General features: G+C 41.4%; 1 protein-coding gene across 1 annotated transcript; it reads right to left on the bottom strand.

The window, feature by feature from the left end:
* Nucleotides 1-5867: 5867 nt before the first annotated feature.
* Nucleotides 5868-18765, bottom strand: INIP (INTS3 and NABP interacting protein). The gene is made up of 5 exons (XM_005859744.2): nt 18523-18765; nt 17433-17515; nt 10883-10985; nt 8012-8102; nt 5868-6625 (listed from the first exon to the last, which is right to left on the bottom strand). The coding sequence occupies exons 2-5, from the start codon at nt 17455-17457 to the stop codon at nt 6530-6532; spliced, it is 315 nt and encodes a 104-aa protein (XP_005859806.1). The 5' UTR covers nt 17458-17515; nt 18523-18765; the 3' UTR covers nt 5868-6529.
* Nucleotides 18766-19893: the final 1128 nt, after the last annotated feature.

The following is a 19893-nucleotide window of genomic DNA, read 5'->3' as shown; positions in this document are numbered from 1 at the left end:
ACCCACCCCCCCCCCCCCAATAACAAATACATTTTGCTGGTTCATAATTAGTACAGTATTTGCTGTTGTTGTCTGTCCTCTGTCCCTATGACAGGGGCCCAGATTTGAAAGGATGCAGTTTAGCCTTTCCCTAGGCTGGGAACAGTATGGTCCAGATGTTTCCTTTTGCCCTACCTTCTCAGGCATGTGTAGACTATGGATACCCCACTATCATGTATGTCTCTGTTCTCATTATTTCTCAGTGAAACTCTCCAGCCAGGGCATTCTTTCCCAACTGTCAGTCATTCCTATGCCGCCTCCACAATTTTTGTGAAAGCTGAGTCTACTTCTCCTATTCTTTAAATTTATTCGTTTTTTAACTTAAATTTGTTAGAGCAAAAAATAAATACTTAAAAAAGAAAAAGCAGGATTCCTTGAAACAAACCACTTGGGTTCAAATTCCAGCTGTCTCTTACTAGTTCTATGACCTTGGGCAATTATTTGATCTCTTTGTACCTCGATTTCTTCATAATTGAATGGGGGTAACAGTGTCTACCTTGTAGGGCTGTGTGTGAGGATTAGGTAAGATGTCAATACATATAAAGCATGTAGAACAATGGCTGGCAAAGAGTAACTGTCCACAAATAACGGTTAGCTGTGATTGTTTATATTACTGTACAGTTGCTGTATTCCTTGCAATAAATAGATATAAATATGTAACTATTAAAATTAAAAAGAGTTGCTCCAGTAATCACCTCTAGCATCCCCAGTGGCACAATAACCACAGGGAAACAGCATTAACCCATTCTCTTTTTAAAAATGATCTCCTTGGCTTCCATGAGAATGTAAGGTAGTTCCTGACTCCTGGTTTTCCCATTGCATCTCTAGATTCTCTTTCTCGGGCTCCTCATCTCTTGATTCTCTCATTTATAGATTCAATTGTATACATTTTCTCAAGGCAGTTTCACCCCCTCCCATGGCCTTAGCATAGGTACACCTACATGTAACCTTTCTCCACTGGGGTTCTTTGCCTGAACCACACAATGCAGAGAATGACTCAAGTGCCCATTTTCCTCAATTCTCCCTAGGACATAACTACTAATACCATTCTAGGTGCAGGGGAGAGGTGTTAATTGTTCCAGACAATGGAGGCCTTATGGCATTAGGGCTTGCTTCTCTAGTGCAACCCCAGTTGAGAAAGGCTCTTCAACCCCATGTCCCCACCCCTTATTTCTTCCTAAGGAAATGGCACCTGTATCCACCTTGTTGCTGAAGCCAGAAACCTGAGTTATTCTAGGACCTCCCATCTTCCTCTCCCTGTTCCTTTTCCATCCTTCCTAATCAGCTTCCATTATCTGATAATTCTACCTACCTTCATATCCTTGAATCTTCTCACTGCCACCAACTTTGATCAGCCCCATATCATTTTGCCCTACAATCACTTAACAGCAACCCTAGTGGTCGCCTTGCCTCCAGCAGCCCACCCTCCACTGCTTCCTAGGAAAATCTAAGTACAGCCTCATTCTATCACTTCCTCTTTAATGGCTCTCTAATAAAGCTCCAAACCCTCCACGGGGATTGCTGGCTCCTACTGTTACACCACCCCCTCCCTCTCTGCCTGGGATGCCCTTTTCCTTCCACCTGCTCCTCTACCACGACCCCATCCTTTTGTAAGTCTTACTCATTCTTTTAGTTCTCTTCTGGCATGCTGTACATGGGAGCTCCTTCTCAAAGGAGCAGCGAGTCCTCTTGGATTCTGCAGCCCCAGAAGTTAGCAATGTTGAACAGCCTACAGGCTGACCACTGCCCCCTGCAGGCCCTCTCCATTCCCAAGGAGCCTGGCAGATCAAAGGGGGCAGCTTGGCATCTGTCTCACAAAGTGGCTAAACCTGGAGAACTCAGTTCTCTAAAGGTCTGTGCCTCCCTGGTTGGAGGGCTGAGCTCCTGCTTGTGGCTGCTCAGAGCCTGTATTTTCACTGTTGGATGCTTTCCTAAGAGAACTTGAATTAATAGCTCCGTAATGAGCATGAGGGGCTGGCACACACCCCTGTTTTCTTAACAGAACTATGGCTGCCAGCTTCACTGTAGTTGCTACATTGTGAGGCTCTCAATCTCCCGGAGATTCCCGATGGTAGTAACAGCTGTGGCCTGAGAAGAGTTCCAAAAGACTGTGCTGGAGAAGCAGCTAAATTCCTTTTTTTTTTTTTAATCTTTTTATTGATTTCAGAGAGGGAGAGGGAGAGAAACATCAATGATGTGAGAGAATCATTGATCAGCTGCCTCCTGCTCACCCCCTACTGGGGATCAAGCCAGCAACCCAGGCACGTGCTCTGACCAGGAATCAAACTGGTAACCTCTTGGTGCATGGGATGGTGCTCAACCAACTGAGCCACACCAACCAGGGTCATGTGTCTCACATTCTTAAAGTATCACTCTGGCTGCTGTACTGAATATTCTCAACTTTGAAGGGCAGGGACAAATGTGGAAAAGGAAGACTAGTTAGGCTACTGCAGTAGTCTAGGTAAATGATATGATGGTGGCTTGGAGCAAAATGATAGCAGAGGAATTGATGAGAATTCGTGGGATTATGGAGCTGCTAGACTGAAAGAGGAGTGAGAAAGGCGTCTAGAATGACTGCCGTGTTTACAGCTGTGCAAGTAGCCTTTTACTGGGTGGGAAATGCTGGGCAAAAAACATGCTGGGAGGGTGAGAGATCAAGAGTCGGATTTTGGACACGGATGCCCATTAGACTTCCAAGTAGAGATGTCATGTTGGCAATGCATATGGGAGTTTGGAGATCAAGAGTGTTATTATATTTTGCTGCATCATGAACTACTCCAAAATGTAGAGGTTTAAAACAGCAACAATTTATTATTTCTTATAATTCGGTGGAAATTCTGCTCAGCTGGGCAATCCTGCTCTAGATGGCATCAATTGGGGTCACTCGCTTGGCTGCATTCAGCTGGTGGCTGGGCTGAGAAGGATGATCCAAAGTGGCTTCACTCACATGTCTGGCACCTCAGTGCTCCACCGTATGGCCTCTCCACGTGCTTAGCTTGGGCTTCCTTGCAGCATGGCGGTCATGGGAGTCAGCTCCAGTCAGGCACACGATCACAAGGGCAAAGAAACAATACCCTGCAGTGCACTGTATTGCCAGCGTATTTTAGATGTTGTGGGCTGAGCATGTTAAAGGTAGGCTGGGCTAAGGTATGCTATTTGGTAGGTTAGCTGTGTTAAATGCATTTTCTACTTAGGTTTTTCAACTTATGATGGGTTTATTGGCACATACCCCATGGTAAGCGGGGCAGCATAGGTATATACATGCACTGCCTTTACATATCTAGAGAGAAAGAAACCTTTTGGGTAGTGTTCTCAGAAATGTGAGAACATGTCTTTTCCATAAACCCAACAATCCTCTCCTGGAGTCTCATTTGGGTTGAATGTGGGTAACACGTGCAATGCTGAACCAGTTCCTGCGGTCTGTGAAATACCATGTGCTGACCAGCAAAAGGGAATGAATTCCCTGACTGGTCAGGAGCATGTAAGGCCCACTCCTGGTGCTGGGCGGTCAGCTTCCCCTGAAGCACGTTGACTGTACTGGGGAAGGGTGAAGGGGCAAAGGAAGAATAAATGCTGAGTAGATGACTAAGAGATTCTGTTGCTAAAGTGAAGCAAAGAACTGAGACAACTTAAGACAGCTTATAGATTGTCCAGGAAAAAATATGTGCCTTTGAAACTGTGTCATTTCAGTTTTTATTCCAGAATCATACAAAGCACTATCATCTGTATTATGTAGCAGTGGCTTTCAAAACTTTATTACCTTGACACACAGTAAAAAAAAACAATACCCTTTACATCACCACCCAGGTCATATAGAGTCCTTCCTTCCTTTCTCCCTTCCTTCAACAAGTAGGTACTGACCATCTACTGTATACCAAATGCTATTCTAAGCAGAATACAGTAGTAAACAAAGAGTAAGGGAAACAAAAATTCTTGCCTTCAGAGATCTTACCTACTGATGGAACATACAATAAACACCATAAGTAAGACACATACACAAACACACAGAAACAAGATTCAAGGAACAAAACCTCCTATTACTACATTCTGTCACTCTAATGAAGTAGACAAAGTGTGTTCTCTTCCAATATTGCAGATGGAGTGACATGTAAAGAGAGATAAAGCGAGTTAGGCAAATTCACCCATAATCCAAGGGAAGCAATAATGAAACTTTATCTCAGGGCTTCTGAGGGAGTCCACTGCTGCCCTTTCCCACGTCCTCTGTCGTCCTCGCAAGTGCCTTAGTTCCTGCTTCTCCGATTATGAAATCTTGACCTGGAGCAGCTCTTCCCTTCCTTGCCAGGTAAAATCACGCCAGTACTTCCAGGCCTATCTAGACTGCTGCAGGCTCCAGGATGCTCTCCCGTGCGACTCACTGCATTCTGACTTCCGTTAGCATTACTGCTGCACCAGAGTAGGCTCTGCCACTGTGAACTCTTTAAGAGCAGGTATCACTCATCATACCCAGCCCCCCTCCACAAAGCACAGGGTTTTACAGAGTAGATTTGAAAATGATTTAAAGGAGCAGGGGAGAAAGTGTTTACTAGCCAGGAGTGCATGATTTAGGCAACATCTATGTAAAAGGGTAGGACACTAGAAAAGATATCACTGGAAAAAAGATCTCTTTGACATAAGTTATAAAAGTCACACCTTAGGTAGAGGCTTTGATAGTATAAAAACTACAATCCAAATTTTCTATCTCCCTAGTATCAAGTAGATAGATTTAGAACCATGGATGTAGGTCGTGTATCACAAAGAACAGAAACGTAGTCACATTCAAAAAAGTGAGGACCATTAAAGGAAGCTGGTGAGACCTGAGGCAGGACAGGAGCCCGAGCCCCCAGGGAGCTCAGCAGCAGGAGTAAGGGCACCTTTGCCGCAATGGTGACCATTACAATGGGGACAGCTGCCAACTCACCCAAATGAAGAAAATCAATTCAAATTTTCAAGAGAAAGCATCTAAATGGCACAGCCAATTCTTTTGTCCACTTCTGCTTTAATTAGTTTGGGCAAGATGGGGCTATGTGGTTGGTGCAAATGTCTAGGGAAGGAGAAGAAACTTTTTGAAAAGGGAGATGAACTTTGATTAAATACTGATCCAAACTGGAAATTTAAGTTTAAATTTTATCCTACCACTAGAGAGGATGGGGACTCAAGGCCAAGATGAGATCAGTTATAAGCAGTATATAAAATACTGTACCTGTGATATAGTATAAAATAAATTGAATAGTATTAGAAGTAAAAAAAAAAAAATGTAGATTTTAGCTAAATGATCTCTAAGTTTCAGAGACCTACAGATCTATGAATTTATAAACATATATCATGAAAACTGAATTCTCCAACCCATGGTTTTCAAACTTTATTTTGAATTCAGAGATTTCTGATTCTATAGGACTAGGGTAAGGCTGTAGGGACTGCATATTTAAACAAGCACTCCAGATTCTGTTAAAGATGTGTCATATTGACAAACTGCTTCACCCAACTTCTTAAAGGAATTAAAAAGGGGCCCAGCTTGCACACGTTTCTAATTAGAACGAAAACGGACAATAAAACCATGCAGAGCCGAAACCGGTTTGGCTCAGTGGATAGAGCATCGGCCTACGGACTGAGGGGTCCCAGGTTCGATTCCGGTCAAGGGCATGTACCTGGGTTGCCGGCACATCCCCAGTGGGAGATGTGCAGGAGGCAGATGGTCGATGTTTCTCTCTCATCGATGTTTCTAATTATCTCTCTCCCTTCCTCTCTGTAAAAAATCAATAAAATATATTTTTTTTAAAGAAACAAAAAACCATGCAGGTACGCCATTGTAGTAACACTAAGAGCATGTATAAAATTTAAAACCACCACATTTCATATATTTATTTTTAATAGTATTTTGTCACCTAATTTATAGTGGCATAGGTTTATAAAAGATGTTTCATTTAGCAACTTAGTTTTGGGTTTTCTTTTAAAACTGAAAATAAGGAACAGTTATGAGTTAAAGAATATTTCAGGATGACATGTTGACTATAAACTCAAAAGGTACACTGATACCAATTCTATGCACAGCAAATATGAATGTAACTTATTTAAACCTTTTGGTTCACATTTTAAAAAGCACCCTCATTTCTTTAAAGTACTATTAATGGCTTTTATAAGTCTCTTGTGGACATGATGTACTCAGTCCAACTATTTGGGGGCTTAGGGGTGGGGAGTGAGTTTATGTGACCATCTAATTCAGAGTCTGATTTAGCCTTAAAATCAAACTGCATTACAAATAAGTTACAGTCACAGTAGCATAATCAGTCCTTAGATAATACAGCTTCCAAAGCTCTCATCATCCTGGTTACCTTTTTTTTTTTTTTTTTGCTTTCACTTACACATACCTTTCTTTTAAGGAAGTAAAAAGTATTAAGTTCACCGATTCTGAAAGTCACAGCTTGTATAGCACTGAACGATAGTAGCTTTGGCATTTGATATTACAAAGTCAATGTCATTACAAATAATTTCTTCATTCTGGGTCCAGGCGAGGTAAAACAGGAAGAATAAGATTCCCAAATGCGGAGTCTTGAGTTATGAAGTATCCAGATGAATGGGCATGTGCATGCTGGGAAAGAATTTTAAAAAAAGGCTAGTAAGCTATTAAGAGTCATAATTCTTCAGCCAAGGCATTAAAATTAATTATCTTTTCTGAGTGCTTGAGATCACATTTTTTTCTTTTCCTTTGGTTTTTTTTTTGAGACCAAATTTATTTTAACAATCAGTGCTTGTGCTAATTTTGTTAAAATACCCAGGAGATGGGCAATAAAAAAGAATTCATATTAACAAGTTGCACCAGGTACTCATCTATCATACATACTTTCTCCCCAATGATTCTTTTCAGTCAATAAATGAGTTAAAAACACAAATGATATACTTTGTTCCATGAAATGGAGGGAAACTAGCAACAATGGTCCCAAAGTACTCTGCTTTTGATCAACAAAGCAGAAACTTGAGAAAGAAGGGCAGTAGTTGGAAGAAGGGGGGAAAGGCAGATGAATGCTGGAAATAATAGAAAACCACCAGTGACTTCCTTTGTCACTAAAGAAAGGACTGTTTTCAGGTCGTCTAAAGTGAGATTATCTCCCCCTTGCCTGTTTAGCTCAGTCGATAGAGCACTATGGCCTGTGGACTGAAGGGTCCCGGGTTCGATTCCAGTCAAAGGCACAAACCTCAGTTGCAGGCTTGATCCCCGAACCCGGTCAGGGCACGTGTGGGAGGCAACCAATCGATGTGTCTCCCTCACATTGATGTTTCTCTCTCTGTGTGTCTCTCTCTTTCCCTTCCGCTCTCTAAAAATCAATGGAAAAATATCCTCAGGTGAGGATTAACAACAACAACAACAAAAAGTGAGATGATCTCTAATGTCCCTTCCAATTCTGAAATTCTGAGGTTTAAAAGCACAGATAATGATGTCTCTGGGAATCTTAAATTATCCAAGACCAGAGTAGTACTGAAACTGTTTATTACTATGAAGAAAATATATTTTTAAACTGATGGATTATCACATTCCTATGGTAAGAGGATGCTTTAAACATTTCCTGTAAAACAGCCATGCAGACATTACAAAAAGAATTCACACAATAATAAACCAGTAAGACCATCAAAGGGTCTAATTTGAAAAAAATATATATGTACTGTTAAACTAGCCAGTTCAGCTTTTAAGATCATTCTGTCCATCCAAATACCCTAAACTCTCGTGTGCAAGCAATCCCTTGCCAGGTACAGCACAGAATCAATCATGACCGAGTCGACACCATAAAAGATAGTTTCATTACTTCTGTTTTGGTCCTTCAAATCCTCTGGGCACAATTGAACATCAGCAAACCACTGCAATTATGTGTGGAACATTTTTATTGATATTGCTCCACTGAAATACAAAACAGGAATTGTGCTGGCTTCTAAGACCCAGGAATCCCCAGTGAGACAAGAACGGCAGTTACACTTTGCTCACCTGCAACGCTGCCTTCTGCTGGGCGGCAATATGCTGCTGCTCAGCGTGATCCCGGAAGTCCTTATTAAGAGAGGGTCTCGAAAGTGCGATGCTGAAACAGGAATCTTAGTTAGGTGGCTATTTCACATACAGGCTTCCTTACTTCTGAATCACATTTTTTCATTATATAATATGTTGGGATAAAAAAGACCTTCCAGAATGTTTTTCCTTCTCCCACTGTCTACATTAATATACAGGAAAAAAGCCTGTTATTTACTGGGGCTTCAAATTATGTCCTTTTTATTGATGATTTATGGTCCCCTACTTTCAAACGGATTTGAGGGATTCCAGTCTATTGTAAGTTACATTGATGATGAAAATTGAAGATTTGAATGTTTTGAGCAGAAGGTATGGCATGCAAAAGGGCCCAAGGCAGAAGAGCTTGACATGTTTGGAGAACTCACAGTTTAGGACTGGAGGTCGGGGTTGGGGAAGGGTGAAGAGGGTTGGCAGGGGAAGGTAGGTGCCAGGATAGGAAGAGCTTTGTGAAAGAACTTAAGAAATGTAGACCTCATCCGAGCAGTAAAGGGAGACTTCCAAGGAACGCCATGAGCAGAGGAGCCACACGATCAGAAGCGCCACCCGGTAGTTCAGAAAGACCACTGCGATGGCCGACAGTGCCGGTCACCTCAACAGCTGTTCTCTTCTTGCTAATGGAACCCAACTTAGTTCAATTATCAGTGACTTCATGCTTCGGGGCAGGCCAGGCTCATCCCTCCGGGGAGAACTCTGGTGTAAGACAATGCCATCCCCTTTGCTGGTTTCTGGCTTAGGCAAGAGAAAGGTACACCATTTTGAGCAACTAGATTTGATGGGTAGTCTGTTGAGGCTCCTGAGACTATAGTCCTCACTTTTACAAAAGGAACATAGGGTAGGAACCTCCTGGCCTTTGCCTCTCTAGGTGGCTTGGTGCAGAGGTGAGGCCTAGAATATCGCAGTCATATTTTGACCATAAGGGAGCTGTGGACTCATGGAGAAAGGCAGAAAGGAAAGATGAAAGAAAGCTGGATCACTGCTGACAGAGTTGTGCCACCGCATTCAACTGCTCTGAACCACCTTATCTTCACATTCCTGATTAACATGTACCCTCATGTGTATGGAAACTGTTGGTTTTTTGCTATTTCCAGATTAAAATATCCTAACCGACATGACTGACAAATGTATTTGAGACTACAGGAAATCCAGTGACAAAGCAGTTATAGGAATGAGGAAAGAAATGACAGTGCCAGGACCAGGGCAATGAAAAGTGGACAGATTTGAAATACATTTCAAAGTGTAAACATAAGAGAATGGTAAATGCTTGGAGACAGTAATTAAATGATAAACAATTAAAATTTGAATTTCTGACTGATAACTAGTAGATCTGTACCTCTCACTGGGACAAAACACACACACACACAAGAATATTAAGTAGTTAGTTAAAGGAAGGGAAGATGAGTTCAGTTTGGTGACTACTAGTTTAAAATGCCTGGAGGACATCACAGTGGAGATGTTCAGGAGGCAGCCTGGAGCTGGGGAGGAAGGACTAGGCTAAAAATGCAAATGTGCCCCTAATCAGCGGATAGAGTGTCGGCCTGTGGACTGAAAGGTCCCAGGTTCGATTCCGGCCAAGGGCATGTACCTTGGTTGCGGGCACATCCCCAGTAGGAGGTGTGCAGGAGGCAGCTGATCGATGTTTCTCTCTCATCGATGTTTCTAACTCTCTATCTCTCTCCCTTCCTCTCTGTAAAAAATCAATAAAATATATTTAAAAAATAAAAATTTAAAAAATGCAAATGTGTAAAAGTTACCCGCACATAATTAACAGGTTGTGAAAGTGGATGCAACTGTCTGGTGAAAAGATGTAGACTGAGAAACTGGGCCTAGAACAGAACCCTGAGGAACATCAACATTCAAGAGACAGGCAGTGGAGAAACGTCTGCAGAAGAAAGCAAGATAGTATAACAATGAGTGAATGGAAGCCAAAGAATGAGTATTTTTAAGAAGGAGAGAGTGATCAGTGGTGTCAAATAATGTAAGGTCTCTAACTAGAAAAGGATGGTCTAGCTCGCAGCTTTAGCCACAAGGTGGTGGTTGCAAGTGAATTAGGCTCAAACCTATTCTAGGGAGTGGGAAGGAGACACCTGAGAGTGGGTTGAGGTGTAAATAAGTAAGAAAGTAGAGGTGAGTATAAACAACTCTATAAGAGGTCTGGCTGGAAAAGATGAGACAGTTAGGGTAGTGGCTGGATGGGTAATAGATCCGAGGGAAGAGATTTAAGATGGCACAAACTGAATAAAGGGCATTAAGCTATCTAAATTTACCTACTTTGCAGAATGCTTAAAAAAGTGGGACACTGGAGCCCAACCAGCATAGCTCAGTGGTTGAACGTCTACCCATGAGCCAGGAGGTCACAGTTCAATTCCAGGTTGGGGCACATGCCTGGGTTGCAGGCTTGATCCCCAGTGTGGGGCGTGCAGGGGGCAGCTGATCAATGGTTCTCTGTCATCACTGATGTTTCTATCTCTCTCTCCCTCTCCCTCCCTCTCTAAAATCAATAAAAATATATTTTTTAAAAAGTGGGACACTGGAATAATTTAAGTTACAAACAAAACTCATACAAAACCCTTTTCATAAAAGTAGGCTGTAGGGAAAATTAAATATTCTAATTTGAATTAAAATATTTAAAATGGAATCAATTAAATAGTCTAATTTTTTCAAATCTAGCTAGGGAACAAAATATAACGTAAATTCCAAAATTAAAGAAACAAACCATTGCCAACCCACTTGAATTATTTTGTCCAAGATATTTTTTATATCACTGAACTTAAAAACCACATTATTCTTTGGTACCTAGCTCCAGGATGATTTGTTGAAGATTGGTTCTGCATTAGTAATTTTCTTTTCTCTTTGTCCAATTCTGCCAAGATTGCAACTCTATTTTTGTTTTGAAAACCTAAAAAAAATAAGAAGGTTGGGAGAAGAAAAAGAGAAATAAAAAACATTTTAGAGCTATTTTAGGCCATCCTGAAACCCAGGCAGCAAAATTCTCTAACATGATAATGAACTCACTAATAAGTAGTCTCTTTAGATGGTTACCATTTCCCGACTGCTATTTCCCAGCCACTGTAACAGCTTAATACACGGATATATGCAAAGCATAATGCTGACCAAGGACTTTTAAGACTCAATTCTAAGGAATTTTAATCACCAAGGTATGGATAACAACATTTGTTTTTTAACAAAATCTCTGAGGCCCCAATACTGCAAGGACTAACCTCTATCCTGCGCAGTCAATCTCTGGGAGTGGAGATTTTCTTAGTTCTCACTTTTAGGCCTCTTTATGAAAGTCTCTTTCATGGAAGAATAAAGCATTAGACATACTTAGATCAAAACAATGTTTCTTTTTCTCAACTGCTTTCATTCAGAAATGACACACAATCTTTCAAGGAATAAGTAAAAGAATTGCAGCTGATTAGAAAGCAATTCTGAGAAAGAAATGGAGCATAACTGACAGGGTACAAGAGAGTATGTTCTTTATCGATACTTAACGATGGGCTTGATCTTCCAGAAGATCTTGGCCCAGAAGCAGTAACAAACTATGTTTTAAAAATCTGAATTCAATTCCAACATGTACATACAAAATATATACACTGAGTTTGCAGCATTTTCAGCTAAATCTCGTGCCATCCCACTCCATCCCGCCTGGGATGTGAATCATCCCTTTGTCCAGTGTATCCGTGCTGCACGTACAGTACAGTAAGATATTTTGAGAGAGATCACATTCACATAACTTTTATTACAGTGTATTGTTATAACTATCCTATTTTATTATGGTTGTTAATTTGTTACTAGGCCTAATTTTTAAAATAAACTTTCTCATAGGTATTATGTATAGGAAAAACATACTATACATAGGGCGCTGTACTATCTGAGGTTTCTGGTATCCAGGGGGTCTGGGAACATTCCCCTCATGAATAAGGGGGAACTACTGTAGTTTACAAACACAGCTTTAGACCTTTACTTCAACTAATACCAAAGCAACTGATTGCCAAGGCAATCTGCCAAAGGGGTTTAAAAAGAAGGTGCTATACAAATAAAGGCCACAAAAAAGTATTTTTAACGGTTAAATAACTTCTTTCAAATTTAGACCTCTAATAAGACTGGCCATCACAAACCATAAATAGCAACTCATCTTTATACAACTGGGATTATTACATAAATATAATAAGAAAACTTTTAATTTATGTATTAAGTTAAATTTATTAAATTGCCTATATCTGACCATTTTTTACTTACAAAAACAACAACTGTATATAATTCACCAACTTCTCATAAAAACCACATGTCTTTCTTGGCTTGGTTAAGAAGGAATAGCCTCCTTAAAAAAATTCATACATGTTTGACAATCAGAGCACAGGATGCTAGAGTTAACTCCTTACTATGGAAATCAGGTGTGAAAATCAGTAACTATAGGCTCAAAATTAATATATAATTTCTAAATTAATATAGTTTCTTTGATTGTCAGTGTTCTTAGTCCACTAAGGAAGGCTATGTTATTGTCAATCTATTTACTACCTCATGGTTGGCCTGTTATCCAAATAAACAAATGTGTATAAATGATCTGATAATATATTTGATGGGAAATTCAGAAAATGAGTATTATTGATTTCATACACTAGAAACTTCCCTAAAAGTCATGTAATATAAATTAAAGTAAGATATTTATGGACGGATAGGTATATACTGGAATGTGTTATTTAAAGGAATCCAAAAGTGAGTTCTTTGTAAAGTGAAGAATGCTTTCAATGGGAAAGAAAATTGGGCCTAGCCGGTGTGGCGCAGTTGGTTGAGCATCGTCCCATGCACCAAGAGGCTGCCAGTTCAGGGCACATGCCCCGGTTTCAGGCTTAATCCCTGATGGGGACCATGCAGGAGGCAGCTGATCAATGTTTCTCTCTCCCTCTCCTGCCCTTTCTCTCAAATCAACAAAAACATTTTTTTAAAGGGAAAAACTGGTACTCTCCCATGTGTATATATGAAGTTGCATATATTTAAAGCAAGTTACACCGCCAGCTATATTTTCAACTATAGGACAAGATTTTTTTTTTCCTTTTTTTCACAAGAGCCTATTGTATTTTTAGAAGTGAATTATATAGTTACATCTTTTTAGAGATTTAGAGGTACTATAAATATAAAATAGAAATTTTTTGAAAAGAAAAGTAAAAAATCCAGTAGTGTTTAAGTTATATGATGAGCAAAATAAGTTACCACATTGGAAAGAACTGAAGTGCTGTTTAGAGAAATATAAATTCCCTAAAAATTAATTTGTTCAAAAGAAAATATTTTATACTATCCTCCGTGAAAAGGAACCAGGGTTCTCGGGGAGTACTAGTTCCATGTCATAGGGAAGGAAAATAATCAAGATGGACCTGGAATATCTTGTCAGAAAGCAAGAAGAGTTTTGGGTTTTTTTTAAAGGCTCAGGATATGCTCAAAGAACAGAGAAGCCAGTTTGAGATTAGCCAGGCTGACACAATGGGACATTAGAGAGAATAATAAGTATAGCTAGATGGAACAAATCAAATCTAAAAGCCATGAATTCACAAGAAGATGCAAAAAGGAAAGTTAAAGTACATAAAAAGACAGTTGTAAAGAAAGGGTGGAAATAATTGTTACTATGTTAATAATTAAGTTAGTGTTAACATTTAGGTGTTTTGTTTCTACAAGTATATGTCTGTAAAGTGTAGCTGTGTACTTTTTTGTTTAAGTACAGGAGGAAGGGGTAGATACAGGGAACTGTAGCTAAGCTAAAAAGTTCCAGAAAAGCAAATTATGCACTGGAACAAACTCTAAATTCAAAAGTAGCATACCTTAGTACAAGCCAGAAGGGTAAATCTGCTTTCTTCTGGACCACAGATGGTTTAGGTAAGACTTCTACTTGGGTCTGTGGTCAACCAAGACAACCTCCCAGGAGTTAAGCCACCCACTTCCTACACAGAACCCTAAATCACAGCTAAGAGCATCAAGAGTGGCCCCCAGTCAACAGTTCCCACCACTTGATCTGCAGGGTTTATAGATATTTCTACAAGCATTTTGAGATAATTATAAAATAATCAAAGAGAAGAACTCACATTCTTTACTCAGTATTTTACCAGGATTCTCAGATTAGACCAATCCAACTACCACCACATGATCACAGGACCTTGATACAGTATTACCAATAATGAAAGACTCCTTACACAAGAAAGGTACCTTGGACAAATTCCAGTTTGAAGATCTGCCTTTATATATTAAACTTCTCAAAATGTTACTTCAATCCAAGAATAATGTTCCACACCAGCAGTCGCCAACCTTTTGGACCTCACGGACCACCAGTAGTCCGCGGACTACCAGTTGGCGACCACTGTTAAATCCACACTACTATGGATGCTAAAAAGAATGAGACATCAATAACTGTCTGCCAAGAGCTTATGAAATTCAGCATATTACAATATGATAGAAGGCTAGATATGAAAGAGGGGTTAGTGGGCACAATAGGATTCTATCGCCTACACCAGAGACATTAATATACTATAATGTATGGGTCAAGAATTGTTTAGTCATTGTTCTTTCAGTTATCACTATAAGATAATTATGGCACTTGACATTCAATCCCCATAATAAGTAGTCCCTATACTCATAAGCAGTGCAGAAATATTTAATAGAGAAAGTAAAATGCAATAGATCCAAATAAGTAAGAATTTAACATTTTCATCGAGAGTCTGGGAGTCTATAGAACATGACGTGGACTCCCTCTGCTGGTGGCTAACAGCAGCAGCTCCATGACACCAACAAAATCTTTGACAAAACAGTAACAAAAGCCAAAGTGGTTTTGACTGTGCTTCATGGTGAATTTGACTGTGGATCAATCAAAGGCCGCACTAAAAATGATTGTGTATTATTGCAACTGCTAAAAAATGAGTAACCAGCAAATTGTAAATCTCGTGTATTTACAAAGAACAAAGAGATAATTTAAAATTTCATTTCATTAGGACTGCATTGTGTGATTGTTAGCATATTTTCTTTTCAAATTAGACTTCACTTAGTTTTCATTTTTGTTTAATTTCAATTATTTTCAATATGAGTCCTTATAACTTGGAAAAGAGGTCAAAGACCATAGGGGAATACTGACCTGTGATTTGAGAGAATAGAACAGTATTAGCTGGTTACAGCTGGTAAAGCTATGACTGCAACTAGCTTTTTACTACACTTCTATAAAACTCATGTAACCCTTAGTTTACCCTAAATCCAACTAATACACTAAAGTAGATTCAGCGGGCTTCCAACTTCCAGGAATGGCAGAGTAGTTTGGTTACAGTAACCCTATTATTTGAAGGCATGAGAGACTGACCAAAATTGGGCAGAAACTGCAACTGGTGAGATTTGGGAATCTGTGGCCTTTTGCCTGAAGCACTCCTCAATCCACAAACAGCTTGGACGGCCTCACCGTACTGATTTGAGGTATCAGAGGACAGAGTTCAGGGCTGGCAGAGTAGCCAAATATTAGGGGAGGGACTTAAGAGGGAAAGGCAGGAAGGAGTAAAGCCTAAAACATGCCTATGCAACCCACCCACAGTTTTTGCTTTCTGTAAACCGCACATATATGGGGAGAGCCCAGGGAGCCCAGCAATAAGCAGCAGCTGGAAGCTAAAAGAATGAGCAGAGATTTCAGTTGCTGCCCAACACAAGGGAGACAATCTGGAGTAAGAGTTGAGCCAAGCCGTCTGCTAGAACAAAAATCACATTACAGGGGAATACAACAGAATCCAGGATCTCTACAACGTACTAGAATATCCAGTATCCAATAACAAATCACTAAGTATAGTAAGAAAAAGTAAAGTGTGACCTATACTAAAAAAAAGTGCAGTCAACAGAGACCAACTCCAAGATGATCCAGATAATGCAATTAGCAGTGACAAAGGACCAGTATCCAGACTCTAAAAAAACTTCAAAATAAAAAGACATAACCCAGTTTTTAAAAAGAAGCAGAAGACATGAACAAACACTTCACAACAGAAGATTTACAATGGCCAATAAGTATGTGAAAAAGTGCTCAACATTTGTCATCGGGGAAATCCAAGTTACTACTACAATGACAGGACACTTCACACCCCCAAAGTGGCTCCCCCCAAAAAGACCAACAGCCAAGGCTACACGTGGGGCAGCCAGAATTCTCACACTTTGCTGGAGTGAATGCAAATGGTACAAGCACTTTGGGAAAATGTTTGCCCGTTTTTTTATCGTTAACTATACACGGAGCTGCTCCATTCCTAGATATTCATCCAAATATCTACAAAAAGGCTTGCAGCAAATATTCAAAGCGGTTTATTCACAATTGCCAAAACTGAGAAAAACCCAAAGCCTCCAAACAGAAGAATGATTCAATGAATTGTGGTAAATTAATACCATGGAACTCCGAAATAAAAAGGGATGAACTACTAGTAGATGGCACAACATGGATACGTCTCACAGAGGGCGTGAAAGAAACTGGATACAAACAAGTGCACACTTTATGATTCCATTTATATGAAGACTAAGATAACAACAAACTGCCCTGGCTGGTTTGCTCAGTGGACAGAGCGTGGGCCTGCGGACTGAAGGGTCCCAGGTTCGATTCCAGTCAAGGCCACATGCCCGGGGTTGCAAGCTAAATACCCAGTGGGGGGCGTGCAGGAGGCAGCTGGTCAGTGATTCTCTCTCATCATTTATGTTTCTCTCCCTCTCTGAAATCAGTTTAAAAAAAAAAAAGACAAAACTAAGATTTTTAAAAATCAGAACAGGTCATACCAAAGATGAGTAACAAAAAAGTATGGTGGGTCAAATAGGAATTTAAACTTGATATGGAAAAGAAATAGAAGTTTGCTTTAAGTTTTTGAAACAGGAAACTACTTACAAAGTAGGATTTAATACTTTGTAGAGATTAAATCTTATCTTTTAAATAAAAACTTCTTTAGGATGTGTCTAACTTGATTTGCCTTAGAGAGCTAGCTTAATACAGGTGAAATGTATAATAAAATTTTTAGAGCAAATGAAGATAAAGGTATGGATATAGCTTGGTGACAATATAACTTCTTTAAAAGTGGTTCTGATTTCCAGTAAAGAGCAAGAAAACAGATGTTAGAGGACCTAAGGTTTACAATGTGAATAATCTTAACACAGATTAAAAGATAGGATTAATAGCTATTAAGGATCTTATATATCTGATACAATGTTGGATTTGCTTTAAATAATGGGGTGTTACTTTGCTATTTATTTTTTATTCTGGCTAAAGTAACTGCCCTATGCCAAATTTTCTATTAAAATATGTTTACTATGTAGGGGGAAAGTTCCTAGTAACAAAATACGTTCCAGCATGCATTACCTTGTCCTGAAGGGTTTGCTGCCATCTTCCTATTTTCTGTTTCAACTATGTTCAGTGGCAAGTGGTCAGCACTTTACAATCACCTGTAAAACACGTGTACATGCACACAAAATGCACCATACTTTAATAACACATGAAAAGTGGTGGGGAACAGCTAGCCTTACTACAGTGAAACGTTTGCCACATCTTCATCTCTTCAGAAACATAAACCTGAAAAGCACACAGACTGAAAGCACAAACTCTGCAAGCTCGAGTTTTTAATTACAGCGTGAAGGTTAAATATTCTTGCAGACGTTGTTATCAACATTGAGCACTGCTGTCTTTAATATGTCATTAGGTTGTCTGCCAAATAGCACCAAACGTTATCAATCAATTGATAACATCGATATGGTCACAGTAGAAGGAAGAAAAAAAAAATCACTCATCTACGGTGCCTCTCGTTTCACTTACAAAATGCAGCCAGCAACAACTGTGTACACTGGGAGCTAAAATGGAAAAAGAAGGGAGATCCCAAATAGGCAACATCGGACTCCTGCCCTCTAGGAACACATACTCGGTGGGAAAATAATAGTCTCATTCAAGCAACCATGCTAAACACACACACACACACACACACACACACACACACACACACACACACACAAAAACAAAAGGTTAACAAACGCGCTCTTTAAAGGGCGTGAACACTACTCAGGAAGCAGAGAGCGACGGGCGCTGTCAGCGCGCTGAGAGTGCCTTCAGGAGCCCGGGAAAGTACAAGCGCGAGCAAACGGATGTCGGTTTTGAACAGAACACGGTCAGGCGTCTCCTGGGGCAGAAGCGCAGAGCTAGCGCGGTCCCGTTAGGAAGGCTCATCTGCGGAAGGGAAACGCCCATCAGGGGCGCGACGGGGCTGGACCCGCCCCTTTTTGTCGTGGAGGGCAGGCTGGGCGGGGGCAGCGGCGGACACGAAGGAGGGGAGCAGTGGGAAACTTTGGGAGGCGAGGAAAGCGGAGAGGCCACTGCCCAGTGGCAACAGAGACAACGGCAGCCAGTCAGCACCGGAGCCACACACCTCCATCCCCCGGAGCCGCCGGGCGGCCCTACTTACCGGGGACGCGAGTGCGCCAGGGACGGCCTCACCGTGGGATCGCGCTCTCCAAGGGGGCGCGACCACTTCCAGACAGGCAAACCTAGCGCAACGTGCAGCTCTACAACCTTCCCGCCCCCGCTGCACTTCCGCCTCCTGATGACGTAACCCGAGGGAGCGGAAGTCCCGCCTCCCGCCCGGGCCCCACAGCCGCTGGCCACGCCGATTCGTGCTTTAACTGCCGCCTCAGCGCAGGTGTCACTTCTCTGCCGAAAACTGACAGCCGAAGAGGCTCCTGGGAGATGCAGGCTGCGCTTCGGCGGACCCGGCCGAGTGGGGCGGAACGCTGGGACACAGCCTGCCGGCTCAGCGAGGTAGGGGCGGGGCGGAGGCCGACTGGGTCCCTAGTGCCTTCCAGCGGCCCCTTTCATTGTCGAGGTCGCCGGCCGGAGAAAAGCCACCCCCACGCCAGTCTTGCGACGGCGGGAACCCTCTGAGATTGGGGCCGAGTCCCCGCTGTTGCTGGGACTCGGAGGGCGAGTCTTCCTAGGCTGGGTTCGCTTTCAAACTGTATCACCCATCTCGGCTGCAGGTCCACACGCACCGGATTCCCAAATCCCGGGAATATTTCCCTTTTGTATAGTTTGTATAATTATACACATAAGAAAAGAACTCACCATGGGGAAGTTTTCAGTGTTGTTTAGTCATCTGTGTTGAAGAAATGGCTGGGCCACTTCTCAGAGCTCCTAGTGGGATTTCCACGTTTACGTTCAAAGCTAACCTTCTATTGACGGGAGCCGCCTGGGCTGCGGTCGTTAACCCAGGATGCATCTTTTCTAGAATGTGAACATATGTTCTTAATAATGGGTGTTTTCTCGACAGCAAATATTTATGATGTGCTGTTTGGTTGTGCGTGGACCCGGGACTAAAGCAGTAAGACTTCCAAGCATTGATTGAGTGCCTGGGGCGCGCGAGGTGCTCCCTGTGCGTCAGCTCCAGGCCTGTCATCTCTGGTCGGCAGGAGACTAAGAAATGTTGAGTGACTTATTCTATGTTAAGCAGCCAGCAGTTTCAAGAGACTATCGGTCTGCCAGATGCTAAGGCCCAGGTTCTAAAATCTAACCCCTGACTTCCCCTCTGGAGGAAGGAATTCCTCTGAGACCAGCTCTTGCTGACTCATCTAGATAGAGTGGAACATAGCGACTTGGTGGTTGGCCAGGATCCCTTTTCAGTGGGAGGCGTTTTTTATTCCTAGCGTGACTGAAAAAGATGATCAAGATGTAGATGCCGATAGAACCTTAGGAGAACCTTTTGGTTTTAGGTTGCCTGACTAGACAATACAGAAACCAGGGCATAAGAAACCTCCAAAAATAAAAGTTCCAAATGGACATT

This window comes from Myotis brandtii, unplaced genomic scaffold (assembly GCF_000412655.1).
Source record: "Myotis brandtii unplaced genomic scaffold, ASM41265v1 scaffold13, whole genome shotgun sequence".
Classification (NCBI taxonomy): Eukaryota; Metazoa; Chordata; class Mammalia; order Chiroptera; family Vespertilionidae; genus Myotis; species Myotis brandtii.
Note: the sequence above shows the minus strand (reverse complement) of the source record. Positions and strands in the feature narration are given on the sequence as shown.